At 37.6% G+C, this 15299-nt stretch overlaps 1 protein-coding gene across 1 annotated transcript; it reads left to right on the top strand.

Annotated features, from left to right (window-relative positions):
* The first annotated feature begins 4217 nt into the window (after nt 1–4217).
* LOC144666784 (chromatin accessibility complex protein 1-like) lies at nt 4218–14703 on the top strand. Its single transcript, XM_078528174.1, has 4 exons — nt 4218–4365; nt 10218–10296; nt 11464–11505; nt 13569–14703. The coding sequence occupies exons 1-4, from the start codon at nt 4225–4227 to the stop codon at nt 13679–13681; spliced, it is 375 nt and encodes a 124-aa protein (XP_078384300.1). The 5' UTR covers nt 4218–4224; the 3' UTR covers nt 13682–14703.
* Nucleotides 14704–15299: the final 596 nt, after the last annotated feature.

Here is a 15299-nt window from a genome sequence, read left to right as displayed (position 1 = left end):
GAACCTAAGCCCTATTGTTTTGATAAATCAATGACAAACTTATCTAGATTGATTTAATCTAGATTTTGGACAAGAAAGCTACCTACTAACAATGTTGTTACCACAATCAGGTGTAATGATGTGCAAGTTTGGAGATAAAAGATTACAAAAGCATAATAACTGAAGCACTGAAAAAAGTCCTTAACAAAGTTGAAAAACTTTTGATGTTGTTGAGAAGCTAAGATTAGCAAACAGATAGAGTTTTTAAGTTTATTATTAAATGGCAAAGATGTTTTAGCTGGCAGCAGTTTGATATCCTGCTCCAGGTGTACGGTTAGTTGGGGAGCAACCTGAAAAACGGCAAGAGAAAAATTAAGGGAGGGTGAGTCCCCCTTGCATTTTTTTCTCATTCCCAGGTCTTTGCGCTAATCCAGTTTTTTGTGCTGCTACCTAAACTAACCGAACGCCTGGAACAGGCTAGCAGTTTGAATATTGAACACTGTACAGGTAGCTTTTGGCAGTCAGTTGGCAAGCCACCTGACTACTTGACTTCAAACAAGGTGAGTTGGAACATTGCTTAGATTGCATATTTTCTTCTGCCACTTTCCAGTAGATCAAATTATCTTTGTACCTTTGCTTTTGAATGACCACTCTGTCAAGTTTATTTCACTTGAACTACATTTTACTGCAACCACAAAATAGATGTAAAAAGTATTGAAATGTTTAGGACTTCAGATTAGAAACCCTTTTTCACTGGAGTTGCTTTCACTCCCATTAGATTGTTTGCAATTGTAAATCTAGTTCCACCATCGCCTGTTGTAATCACTACCTCTATTGTTTTCTGGGTTAAAGGGCATTGTTGTGACCTTTTACCCATTGGTTTAAGAACCAATTACATATTTCGTTCCAAGATCTTTACAAGTTACTCAATGTGATAGAGATCAAAGTGCAGTGGAAATGGAAAATCAAAGTGTTGCTGGCAGAGGGTTTTTTTGGCAAAATTCAAATTTCTGCTGCTGGCAACCCTATGATTGGTTTTACCAAGTACAATCAGGCAACACATTATCCATGAAGAAGTTTTTTCTTCCAAATGTGCTATCGCTTAAGTACTTTCAAAATCCACTGTAAACAACAACACATCAGATGACCTTAACAGCGCCTCAGGGAGTACCCCCATGGGAGTTTGTAGTTCAGACACTTGGAAGTTTTCCATATCAATATCAGTAGCACGGAAGATGGCCTCTACTTGAGTTTTCTCGTGCATTGAGAAGCAAGCTGGTTTGTTGCAAGTTGCAAAGAGAGTACGAAGAAATCTTTCTCGGAGAAAAGCTCTTGCATTCTGTTCATCTTCAATGTCAGTTTCTAAGGCTTCCGAATTACAATCCGCGGATGCTTGGTTGCATTCTGAATTATTGAGATCTTCGCTACTGTCTTCCATGCCCCTGGAAATTAACTTATCCTCTATATGTCGTTCCCAAAAAGCAAAATTCACTCCGTCTTTCAGACGGCTTCCACTTTCCTCTGAATTTCCTCAAAGTTCTCCCTCCTTGCATTGAATGATGGGACTTGTAAAATTGGAAACGCTGACCAATTGTACAGCTGTTTCAGCCTCGTCCCCAGTCGTCCCCGGCGAATTTGGATTTGACGTCACCCGTCAAGCTTGTCGGGAAAGTTCGCCTAGGACGCCTGGCAATAAACGGCAAATCCAATATGGCGGAGGCTGTCCAACGATTGAACTTCAGTCAACTTCTTGAAGAACTTAAAAACGCGTCAGAATTTGGCTGGGATTCCTTCATCCATGTCTGCCAGCAAACTCGTGAAGTAATTGGAGATTTTTTATTTAAGGTAGAAACATTAAATGTCGATTTTTATGCGCCGCAAATTGTACCATCTAAAGAGCTTGAAGAATATGTTTCACTAACTGTAACTGGCGATGGGAGCTGTCTCTATCGATCGATTTCTCTAGAGATAGAATAGTGGTCGTTCGTGGAAAGTTGTATGATGAGTATTTTTGCTTCTCGCTGACACAACAACAACAGCGGTGAAAAGATAAAAGGCTCAAAGCTGATAATCCATCAGTCCTTTCAACTGTGCTTTCGTGTGTGCTTTCTTTGTTCCTTTGCCTTCGCTTTTTTCGAATATTTTTCGCAGTTTTATCCAAGGTAAATGAAGTTGTAACTATTTATTCGAAGTATCAGTAGCAAAATATAGGACTAAAGCTTCTTATCAGAAAATTAGAAAGCTGTGTAGTGGTTTGTTTTCTGGGAAACAAACGCTGCAATTCGCCTACTGTATATAGGTGACGATACCGAGTTGTGATGTGTCAACTCAGCTGCTTAACAGATTCAACTTCTCTCTTGTGAACTTCAGACTTGTGAGACTCTATAACATACCAAATTCCCTTCGGCCACTAAGCATTGACAAGATTATGATTGTAAAGAAACAAAAAACTGTTCCTAATGGACTGGTATCGAAATGTTTAGAATGGCTACATTTCAGTTTAAAAGTCGTATGTTACTGTTAGTTAATGTTATATTTATATTGTTACTATTGTTACTATACAAACATTATCCAGAGTATCTTCTAGATATACAATGTACTCTATTTGGATTCATTAAAGACCTTTAGCCACTTAGCTTAGCACAATCAATCAAAAGGCTTTATTCTTCTCTTATGCTTTAGAAAGATGGGTTGGTACAAGCAGATCAGGTTTCATCAGCTGGCAATGTCATACATTTTCTATGGACAGACCTCAAATATCTAGAGAATATGAAACCATAATATAACACTTTCCACTGCCTCCAGCTTTCCCTGCCTCCTTCCCAAATCACCCCACCCTACCAAATGCACTCCCCTAAATTCAAATTACTACTAGTTTTAGTATATATTGCAAGAGTTGAATACATGTAAATACTTTTGTATACTGTACTGTGTTTATGTGTGTCAGTCAAACTCAGTTTTATATCTCTGCAAGTAGGAGTTAAAAAGGTGGTAGTTTAGTTAGTTCGTGTACGGTTTGGCCTTAGAGAGAACTTTCCAGGTAACATTAAAATCCTTGTCCTCCTCTTTGAGCTTCCATATGTATTCGCTTAGCTCAGTTAGTATATATATTGTGTTTATGTGTTTCTTTGCAAGTAAATGTCAGAGAGAATAGCAGAAGAATCATACTTTGTTAAACAAGCTGTGTCTACAATGATGCAGTATGTACCTTGTCTAAAGGGGAAAGCAGTGCACACGAAAATTGGCAGCAAAATATATAAACTTCAGCTGAAATGCTAACTCTGCAACTGAGGGAAATTGAAATAAATTTCCACACCTTTTGGGCTGACATTTTGACATTTGGCTATTTAGTGGTGCTACACAATGGAAATGTTATCAATTCACACTCGGAATCTGCAATAAGCATGACCAGCTGTAATTTTTATTTAATAAGCTCATTGAATTGACGAAAATGATTAAAGCATACTTGTTATATATTACCTGAACATGGCCCAGGATTTGGATTAACATCTCCTGCTAATGAAATGATCTGAGCCAGAGTATACAAGAGAAAAACAGGCTACAACAAGATCAAATAAAGTTTTGGTTTACGAGAGTTAGATTTTTTTTTCTCTAAAAAGCGAAATAAAAATTTACAGGTAATCAATGACAAGCTTACATGCATCGGGGGATCAGCCCTCTTCTCTCAAGTAAGCTGAACTGTTTCTTTGTTTTCGCACATAAATTTGTAAACAACAAAGGTCGAAAATCCCGAGCCCAGCTCTATAAACATTGAGATCGACGCCTTTCAGGTTTAAATAAAACTACCACAGTTACTAGTACCTGGCGAACGTAATTTGCTTACCACAAAGAACTTCTAGATACATGTAGACCCATGTATCACTATGAGTAGTGAACGAAAACAATGATAACAGAATAATTTTCTTAACTCTAATACGACCAATACCATTCTGCAAGGCAGGAAAAAACGGCATTACAGTTCGTCTCCGCCATCTAAAATAGTCCACAAATGTTCAAAAGGGATGCAGTTTTCTTATGAACCAGAAATATTTTCTTTTCCTCGCAGAAAAACGTATATTTTCGTCGAGCTATATCTGGGACTTTTTCTCGCTAAACTGGGACTTTTTTTGCCATTTTGTGCCAGGCCTCGCGCTATCGCGCTAGGTTTCAGTCCTCCTCCGCTCACTCGCATAGCGCGGTATGGCCTGGGGACGAGGCTGCAGCTGTTTCAGTTTTTTATTCAATATGGCGGATAAAGCGAGTGCTGATGGCGGCGCGGGAAAATTAACACAATTACCTGTGGCACGGATTAAAACAATCATGAAAAGTTCTCCTGATCTGCCTAGTTTTAGTCAAGACTCAGTTTTTCTTGTAACAAAAGCAACGGTAAGTGTTATTTGCCCTTTCATACTCATTTTACTGGGTAGTAAGTCGTGACTGCGTGATAGGAGTCAAGAATGGTCCCTCAAAATGTCGCAGTGCTCGCAATGCTCGCAAAATTTTAGTGGGTGCTCGTTTGCTCGTGCTCGCACATTTTTACAAGTGCTTGCATGCTCGGTTTTTAGTAGAGGTAGGTTTTTGAAAAATGCTCGTTGCTCACAAGGCTAATTTTTGTCAATGCTCGTGCTCGCAAAGAAAAACGCTGTGCTCGCATGCTCGCAAATGCTCGCAAAGACCATTTGATACTCCTCGTGATGGTAGTTTACAAATGCATATTTTTGTGTTAACTTGCTTCTTTTGCAATAAGGGCTGTACAACACAAAGCAAATGTGTGGGTTAGTTACACATTACTAGCATTATTATTAGTCCTATAAAATTTTTAATACATGTGGTTAAATCTTTGGAAAATGCTCTTCGTTAACATGTTCTTTTAATACAACAATTTACCTCATTTGTGTGTTGGAGACCTTATCAGATAGACACCAAGTAAAATATTTCGCAACCAATGCAACATTAGAAACGCGTTCAGTGTTTTTACTTTATTCGCAGAACTATGTGGCCAAGGCACTACCACGAATCTTTAGATTGTTTTTAATACCAAAAAAATCCCTACTTAAATAAAGCCACCCAAAAAAATACTTGCCAAATTTTCATACCCGAAAAAAACCCGGAATCGAAAATTTCAAACCCAAAAAAATCCTTCGATCATCACACCGGGGGTCAAACTTTTGTGACGTCATTAGTACGCAGTGAGTACACATCTGGTTTGTTTTAAACATAAGTTGAACTGTGAGGGTTGAAAAAATATCCATTCACTAAAAATAAAAATAAAAAAAATAATAATAATTATATTGTAGCGAAGGTAGGACTTCTAGACAAGTATTGCTGTCTGGGATCAGACCTTTTGTCGCTAGACCGCAATTTGAGTAGGGAATAGGGAGGAGAGATTGTGTAAGATTAGTTGAGAACAAAACTTTGTGCTGCTGTGCTGACAAACCTTGTCTGCTTTAGTCCGTGTGTTTCCGATCCTAATGACCTTTGGCTGCGTTACAATATCTATATTTAAGTGTCAGAGTATTTAGCACTATTGTGCTAATGTGGACACTATAAATAAGAAAACAAATATTCCAACTATAAAAACTAATATTTTGATTTTTTTTTATAACCAAGCATATATAACAACTGTATTTTTGTTCAAAAACAAAGCAGCACCAACCAAAATTAAGTTTAAAAATTAATGTCACTGTCTAGCCTTCCATGTGTCTTTTTTGAAGAGTGACAAAAATTCTGCTGAAATTTGTACATGAACAGGCATGATAGGGCTTTCAAATTTTCCTAAAATGTAGCATGACAAACATTTTGCACACAAGGTCAGGAGTGTAACCAAGAGATTTTCAGAGGTAAATATACCATCTCGAGCACAAAAGTGAGCTTATGGTACAAAGTAAAATTTTCAATGTACCTTTGGAGCATTGCAATGTTGCAAGTAGCAATGCTTATAATCACGTCAGGGCTGGAAATAACTTTCGAACATTGAACGGTCAAAATGTCCGGTCAAATCCATTTTAGCTCGGTCATACCTCGTTTCTGCTCGGAGAAAATTGCAACATACAATTGAATAGCTTGATGCATAACTATGCTAAGTGACTTTTAAGATGAAAAATCGTTTTTTCCTTCAAACGCGCCCGAATTTTTGCTCAAACGTGCCAGAATTTTTGCGTGTGGTCTTCGATTAAATAGAAAATCGTTGTCCTTTTGTTTTTTTTTGGGGGGGGGGGGGGAATTTATTCGCTCGCTCAAAAACGGGATCTGGAAATGAATTTCTTAAACTACTTGGTGACGTAAGCTTACGTTTGAATTATTTTGGCGCGCGAAGCCGAGGCAACGAGACTTTCAATCAGACCAGTTGAAGACTCACCTTACGCATTAGAAGTCCGCTTATTTTCGCTTATTTGACACATATTTGCGCCCGTCTGGTGGTGAAAGGACATCATTAAGTCTGGAAACCCGTAAGCCACTAGCATATCTCAAAGAAGCGAGATGTGTTGCTGCCTGAAGATTGCTAAGCCCTGCCAAGACTGGCGGTAAACTTGGCTTTCGAAGGCGCATTGAGCCAGGCGAGGTCTAGAAGCAACTTCTGTTCCAAAAAACGTTATTTTCTCGAAGTTTTGGCTCATTTGCCTCGTGTTGCCGCGTTGAACGTTTGGAAATAAGGAGGTGCTTTTAGACTTATAAAAATTCTCTTAGATTTGGCGATAGGACTTCCCGTATTTCAGCTACTCAGGGATATCCCATAATAATCTTTAATGGATACGTCATTCGATACGCATTGTCACAATAAACAAAGTTCGTTCGGCACGGCAAAGACGGAAAACGCTCACTCAATCAACAGAACACAACAGAATCGACAGAAAAGGATAATTTTTACCAAGACAAGCAACAAATTGCTTCATTTCGACAAAAAATAGCCCTAAGCTGCGATCCTTTCCAGGAATAAAAGGCCTGAATGTTTAAAAGAACGATCGTTGCTTGTGAGTCAAGATCAAATTGCGTTACGCGTGACTACGGAGAGAAACTGGGGAAAAGCAAAAACATATTATGGATTAACCTTTAGCAGCCTAAATTTGCTGACTGAAAACGGAACATTGAACATTTGGCGAGTGCATTTGTGGTTAGAAGCTGGCGAGAGGAAAGGGCAACGGCGTAAGTCGTTTTTGTTTAAGTATTTCTCGTTCATTTTGCTATATATTTTTCACTTCTTTTCACTGTTCAGTCGCTCAAGTTTGTCGATCGGTCAAGTTCAATGTTTATATAACATTCGTGACACTTAACCCTAACCTTAACACTAGCTGACCCTAACTTTACTTTACTGTAACTGCTAAGTTTAATCCTCTTTCTCTCTTTGCCGCGTGTTATTGTTTTAAAGTGACCATAGTTCTAGTTTTTCTCGAAGACAAGGTGCAAACCAGAAATTTTAATTCGAGGACAATGTTTTTCCATTAAATTGAAGACCACATGCAAAAATGCGGGCACGTTTGAAGGAAAAAACGATTTTTCATCTTAAAAGTCACTTAGCATAGTTATGCATCAAGCTATTCAATTTTTCAATAAGTATTAAATATATGTAAAAATATAACACCTCCCACCTTAAGAAATAACATTCCCAAAGTAAATTAATTTTTCCCAAAAGTAACGACACTGTTGACTGTGGAATTTAGATTGTCGTCAGAACTCTATTTTTTTGCTGATTGAATGAATTGCTCGTTACTTTACGATGTTGCTTACCTCAGGTCGGAACCATACGGTACAAAAAAAGTTTAAAGTTTTAAAATTTTCTTTATCATTAGTTCTTATTTTTTCAAATTTATTTTCTCTTGCTTTTATGACTGGGAAACATTTCGTGCAGAATGTAATTTGATTATGCACCTATCAATGTTAAGCCCGAGAGGGGGGGGGTCGGGCTAACCACGGGATTTTGATCGTGAGGTCGGTCCCCAGGGTAGGGATTTTGATCGTACCTGATGGCCCCAGGGTAGGGATTTTGATCGTATATGATCCCCTGCAACAAGGTTTGAAGGACATCTGACCACCTTTCATTGCTCCCGGGTGGGGATTTTGACCAATTATTTTGTCCCGGGGGTGGGGAATTTGACTTTTTTTTATAGAAAATGTCAAAATCCCCACCCCTTGCCCGACCCCCCCCCCCCTCGGGCTTAACATTGATAGGTGCATTAAGCGAATAATTTCATGTCCATAAATACTGCAACAGTTGAATGAAAAACTGTTTTGTTTCCATGAATGAGAACCGTTTTCAAATAGTTAATACATGGAAAATAGCAATCAGATCAGAATTCAATAATTATTAATTAAAAGCAAGTTTACAGTCTAATGACTCGTCTGCATCTTTTTTTGCAAGTTCAAATTTATGCAAATTTCGTGTGAAATGTAATTTGACTCCACACTGTCTTGTGTTTCATGTTCATGAATGGTGAAAACAAAATTCTTTCGCGGACTCTATTAATGAAAGTTGTATTTTCGTGGATGAAACTCTGTTTCAGTTGAATTGAAAAATCAATTGCTGACTGCAGTTCTATTTAATTTCTAAGTTTTCAAAGTTAGTTTTTGTTCAATGAATGAATGAATGATGCAAGCGTCTGGCTCATGTCTGGCTCCATGTATTTGTCTTTTGGCTTTAAACTATGCAAATGGCACAGTTGTTTTCAGTGCTTGAGGTGGGTTATAGGTCCATTGGCCTGTTTTGTTTTCCTTATCAACAAAGGTCTTGTGGTCTCCATTTTGGAACTTTAAGTTTTGCAAAAATCTAATAAATTATGTCACTTCCGGATTGTTCTCATCGAAATATATAGATTTCACGTTGCGTTTCCCAGCGATTATTAAAATAACAAGCAGCTAGAGAAGAACATTTTCAATGGCTTCATACTGGAAAACGAGGAAGTATATTACCTCACACTATAAAATATTAATTCCAAACTTGCGACTGCAAAGAAAGTTTTAGTCGCCAAAGGAAAAATATTAGTTGCAAACGCGACCGTATCGGTCGCAATTTCGAGCCACGCAAAGATTTAAAGATTGTTTAAATCATAGTTCATTTGAATTGTACTTTTATATTCCGAGCTTTGGAACGAAATTAATCGTTGAATTGTGTGCAAGAGGAAACGGACAATTTGGGAAAATATTTTAATTTTGAGAACGTAACATGCGAATTGTAAACAACCATTTAATTCGATCAGTTCTAGTTTACTTTTTGGTTGGAAGTTCTGCAATACAGCGAGGTGTACAGCTATTTCAATTAACGTTGTCCGGATCAAAGCTTAAAGACAAGACTGAAAGGCACTATGGGTAGAAGAAGAGGGCAACTACACGTGCTGAATACTAAAATATATAATGACATGACAAACGCGAATTTGCACGTTTTCTATTTCTTCAGACATGTGAAACAAGGTGGTTTTAGCCACACTGACTTTTAGAAGAATTTTCAAAACCCAGAACCAAGCGACAGTGAAGGTAAAGCTACAGAAAGTCCTCCTGAGAGGAAAAAACAAACTCGTGAATTCTCCACGTGCGATGATGCTTAATGAAGCTTATATGCAAATTTGTAGTGAATACCCAGAACGCCATACGGTCTTGCCTTTTAGCTTTAAGCTTTGACCCGACAACGTTTATTGAAATAGCTGTATACACTAACAGAAAGTAGACAACAGCATAGAAAATTAGGGTTTTTTCAATATTACTATTATTATAGACTTGTGACCGGACAACATGACCGGCAAAGCGAACATTTGACCGGTCAAGTCCCCAATCAGGACGGACATTGTCCGTTGACCGGCCGTTATTTCCAGCCCTGTCACGTGGGCGTAATCTTCTGTCCTCCTTTCCAGAAAACTCTTGATGATGTCTGGGTTGAGCTTGTTTCTTTTGGGAATCGCTAACCTGACTTGTATTTTTATCTTTCCTGGTCATTTCATCAAAGCATACTGGTGTACAGGTTGCTACGTCCCTGAATGGGTTAATTTACATTAACAGACAGTTGATGGCACTCATTAAGAAAGAATAAATTGCTAAAACAGTTTAATTCTTTATAACTTTCTCTAGAAGTGAGCTCTTTTACTGACGATTTTGAATATGAAAGGTCTTTATGTGATCTATTTGCTATGACTAATCAGAGTCCAAGGGTCAGGCCTGGCCCTAATGACATGAACATGAAAGCAACCACCATTTGAAATACAAACTGCATGCTGTTGCATTGTTGATTCTGATCAGTTTGTGGTTTCTTGCAGGAATTATTTATTGATTATCTTGCTGTTACTGCTCATAAACAGGAGAGTGACTCAAAGCAGCTCACATATAAAGGCCTTTGTAAGTATTGTTTGTATATCATGGAAATTAGTACAGCACAACAATTTAGTCTGGGAAGAAACTTTCAAATCATTACTGCAAGGGTGTGGTCCATCAAACTAAGGGCTGTAGCTAGTAACAGATGAACTGAGGCACTTGTCTCTGTAAAAATCTTGAATTTTTTTTTTGCATGTTCCTGTAAGAGGCTATGCATTGCTAAGAAGTAAGTAGATAATTACAAAAAAGTTTTTCTTTTTCTTATATTACCTAAAAATGGCAATCTTGGGGTTCTAGATTTTGAAATCAGGCCCCCTAGCAGCCTTACAATGCCTTACAATTGCCTTGGACATCAGAAAATTCAACCCTCCAAGTTAAGACCATTTTAGTCGCCATGGCGACTAAAATTTTGGACCTGGCGACTAAATTGGAACTGAAGTCGCCAGCCTGGCGACTAAAATTGAGAAGAAGGATTGAAAGAGTGAGCCTGATTTAGCGACTAAAATTTTTCACTGGCGACCAAACTTGAGCAGTCGTGGCCAAATAACTTGCTAAAAATAACTTGCGCTACTATGATCTTTCTCTATTACGGACACCAAATGATGGTCCTGAAGGTGTCCGTTGTAGAGGTTGTTGACGGTATTTGCTGTTGCCTGACAAACTTACAGATGCTAGTAAAAGTTGAGAAGCATTTTGCCATTAACCAAGCCTTGAATAGGATGCAACACATTGCAGTCTTGATACACTTGATTGACAGGTCCAGGCTCAAGCATGACAATTGTTTGTTGTGTTCTTGGGTGCATATCAATAAACTGGTAAAGTGACTCACTTACAGGTACCATATTTTCCTGCTGGGAAATTAGTAACAAAACTAAAGTGTAAGTAGTGATGTGCAGGCAGACCTGTAACACAGTCAATTGGTAAACATTACATTACCAAACAGGGGTCTCAATATGTTTTGAAGTAGACATTGATCAGCAACTGGAAACTTGTTTGTTGCTGTCTGATTGCTATGACCAGAGTATCTCGATATACTATACTAGCCAGCCCAGCAGTTGCCATGTTGTTTTGAAGACCCTTCCAAATCACAGAGGAGAATAAAGTTACTCCCACTGCTTTGGTCATATTTTTTTAATTATATGAAATTTGTAATTTTTTTGCATTAAGTGATGTTTTCACTCTTAATCACAGCAAAAGTTGTTGAAGAAGATGATGCGCTTCAATTTTTAGGAGGTAAAACTTATTGTACATGATTTTATAATTGAGCTACATGCTTTTGTATCTTAATGTTTGTGTTATTCACACAGTAGATTTACAGGTCCATGTTCAAGCCTTGTTGTTTTATAAAGACTTAATAAAGCATAGTGAGGAAAACTTGAAAGAAGTGATAAGAAAATCAAAAGAGCTCAAGGCAAGATTTTTGACAGAAATTTGGAGACTCCTTAAAAGTTAGCAAGTTTATTTTCTTCAGCAAACCACATGAAATGAAGAATGCTTCCCTTTTTTAATGCCCCACAAACTGTGTATTACCTTATTATACGAAATTAAGGAGGCTCGATGTACTAGTTTCTTTAGCTCTGGGTGGTCATTTTGAAAATGAAAATTGTCAAGGAAGCCAATCTTCCAATCTTCTTCAATATTTTTGCCAAAATACACCATAATGATCAAATAAGACCAGAGTTTAATTTTTTACTAGTTGCTTAGTCACAGAGGTTACCATAGCAACGATTGTTGTTTTCTTTTGTTTTCGATCAAGCCTAATTTTTTCGAAATTTAGATTGACTCTTGGCATCCATTTTTTGATATGTTAAAGTTTAATAGATTGATACCGTATATGATCTAATAAACGCCCAGGGCGTCTATTAAATTTTAGGGGTCCTTAGGGGGGCGTTAAATAGATATGAGGCATTTATTAGAGAGAGGCGTTTGTTACAATTTTACTGTAACAACGTCAACAAAACAAAAAGGTGCGTACTTTGCTCGAGGAATAAGAGTGGAAATGGGAGACTTATCTAATCTGCGCTAAATAATGCAAAGCCGAGAGACGTCATTTATAAATCGATATCGATGTCTTCGCCATCATAGGAGTCAACCATGGTGGCAAAAGCTAAAAAAAAATCCTGTGATTTTACTTTATGGAGCGTTTCCTTGGTTTTCGAGGCGATTCCTAGGAGGCGTTTATTAGACACGGGGTGTTTATTAGAGAGGGGTGTCTAATACAAACTTTACACGTCAGAGGAGGAGTTTATTAGATAAGAGGCGTTTATTTGAGAGTGGGCGTTAATAAGATCATTTATGGTAAACTGTCAACGAAATTTTAGAAAAATTTGTAAGAGCGTTTTAAAGTAAATCAAGAATGATGTTTTCAGAAAAATCCTGTTTTTTGTGAAATAGGCGCTTTTAAATTGTTTCGTAGTATTTGAGCGCAGTAATTTACAATGAAATATCAATACTTAAACCATCAAATAGACTCTTTGTTTTAGGCCATCATAACTTGATTAAAAATATAACACAAACAGCGGTGAGAAACATTATGAAAAATCGCATTTTACTAAACTTGACGTTTCGTATACTAAGCTACATACATTTTCAAAAGTATGACCGTTAAAATTTTTGCAACTATTTATATATTGTTATGAAAGGGGTCTGGAACCTAGACCCAGACAATTGATCTTCAGCAGTAACTTAATATTTACATTTCAATTAATAAAGTAACAACCTCTCACTGCTGACATTGGCATTTAAAGAAGGTTGTACGTCTTGAATGTATAAGGTCTCCTTAATTAAATTAAAAATTAAACTTTGGTCATATTTGATCATTATGATGTATTTTGGCAAAAATCGAAGATTGGCTTTCTAGAAAGTTTTCATTTCAAAACGACTACCCTTGGGCCAAAAAAAAAACTGCATTGAGCCTCCTTAACGCTCAATGAAATTAACGCAATTTTTTACAATTTGCGTTAATTTTTGTTGGTGTCAATTTCCACGACATTAATTAAGTGAAACGTTAATTTCTGCGACCATAATTTCCGAGAAGAAGGGCAGTTCGACATCTGACACAAAAACATTCAATGTTGAAATAAAATTTGTTCTTGTTGTTGTCACAAACTGCGCTATCTTGTTTTAATCGCGTAAAATTTCCTTCACTTTAAAAATTTACCTTTTCTTTTACGTTAATTTCCCTTATACAGGAGTAAGTTTCCCTCCAAATTCGCGTTTATGTAAGTCGTGTTTATAATTTCCTATAATAAGGTAATGTACGTGCATCTTTATTAGCAATTATTGTTTTTCCTCAGACATTGTACCTCCCAAAGTTCTCGTAAAAGATTTTATGGAATCCTTGAAGAAGAAGTCGAGGAAGTCCTCCATTGAAGTGCATAGTTCAAGCTCAGACTCTGAATCAGAATAAAACTTTATTGACAGCACCACTAGATGAAACAAACTGAGGATTGAGTCGTCTGAATATTTAAACAGCCATCTCTTCTCATAGCATATACTCGACATTTGTATATTACTAGGTTACTATAGAACGTTTCAACTGTTCCTGTCGTTGTAATTTCAAATGCATACGCCTGGTGCTCGTGTAGTGTAAGTTGTACATCAAGATGTCATTTAGGCTTCCTAAGGGATTTAAGCTCAATGCTCCATGGCCGTGCATTGCCTCGTGCCTCCAAATAACCCGGCATTGAATAGACTCTATTGTCTGGATACCAAGAAGAGAAATAACCTTAAGGACTTGCAGAGACCTTACATTTGTATTGTACTTGGTCCTGTTACCTAGAACAGCACTGTGTATAGAAGCCAGCACCTTTCTGATTAAGAGACTGAGTAAGAGTTCTAGCGAACTGTTGTCCTGCATGCTAGGACAGGCAAGTTAAACACTTAGTAATGGATAACTGATGTTCCAGGACATTCGTAGTGGAGCAAATAGAAGGGGAACTGTGAAAAACAGCGAGAATTTGCCTTGTAAAGTATTCCGTGCTGACTGTAATTAAGTCTTTCGACTTCTTAGTTATGCCCGTCTGTGCTTCATGCCCTTCTACACTTCAGTACAATCGATATAAAATAAACTACTGTTTTCTACTCTTTTATTGTTGTTACTCTCCGAACAGCTCCCTGTTGCTATAGCTACAGCCAGGTTTATTTTTATTTAGCCCTTACCATTGGTCCAGGTTAAAAGCAACTGAGATAAACACACGATCGACAATTATTTTTAAAAAGATTATAATAGATCAAGTTCTCATGGTGACGCTGCCATCATCACCAAGGCCCTTGCGTTGATTTGCCCCTATTTCACTGCGCAAGACCAAACCTGCGACTGTTACAGTGCAACTAGTACTCCAACCAAGGCCATACAAGCAAATTGTTTGGAAATTGACAAACAGTATTTGAGTATTACACTAAAACAATAAAGAAAAAGTCATAAATGTATTGCTTCTGTAGTGTGCAGCTTGCTTTAAGATTGATAATTTGTTGGAAATCCATTTTTAACGTCTGAGGTTTTCATTTATCAATTTGCAAAAAAAAAAAAAACTGTTTTATGTGGCATTGGTTAGAGTAGACTATATACACCAGGGCGGAAAAGAAAGACGAGGAATGTTTGAAAAGCGATGCTACCAGGAAAAAATGCTGAAGGTAACCAGGCCGTAATACAGAAAAAAAGAAAGATCGGAATAACAGAAAATTGGAACTTTCGGAGAAGCAATAATATGGGTCTCAATCCCTCTGGAGAGTTTTTCCTTTAGCTGTAGGCTCGAATCTCCACTAGGGGGAGAGGTTATTCCACTTACAAACCCTGTGACAGAAAGGTAGTTAGTGTTTAAGCAGCGATATAGGTGCAGAAAAATGACATCTGGGAAAGATCACGTCCGCTGTTTGTTCAGTGTTATGGCGGATCCTCTATGAGCGTGCCGCCGTGTAAAAAACTTGATGATAAGGAAAAACTTTACCCTCTTGACTTGATCTGGAGGCAAATGCCTGATGACTTGTGAGCTAGTTATGAGCATGATAAGCTACGGTGGGCGTTT

This window comes from Oculina patagonica, chromosome 9 (genome assembly GCF_052425735.1).
Source record: "Oculina patagonica isolate OP01 chromosome 9, crgOcupat, whole genome shotgun sequence".
Lineage (NCBI taxonomy): Eukaryota > Metazoa > Cnidaria > Anthozoa > Scleractinia > Oculinidae > Oculina > Oculina patagonica.
This window is presented reverse-complemented; position numbering and strand designations above follow the sequence as displayed.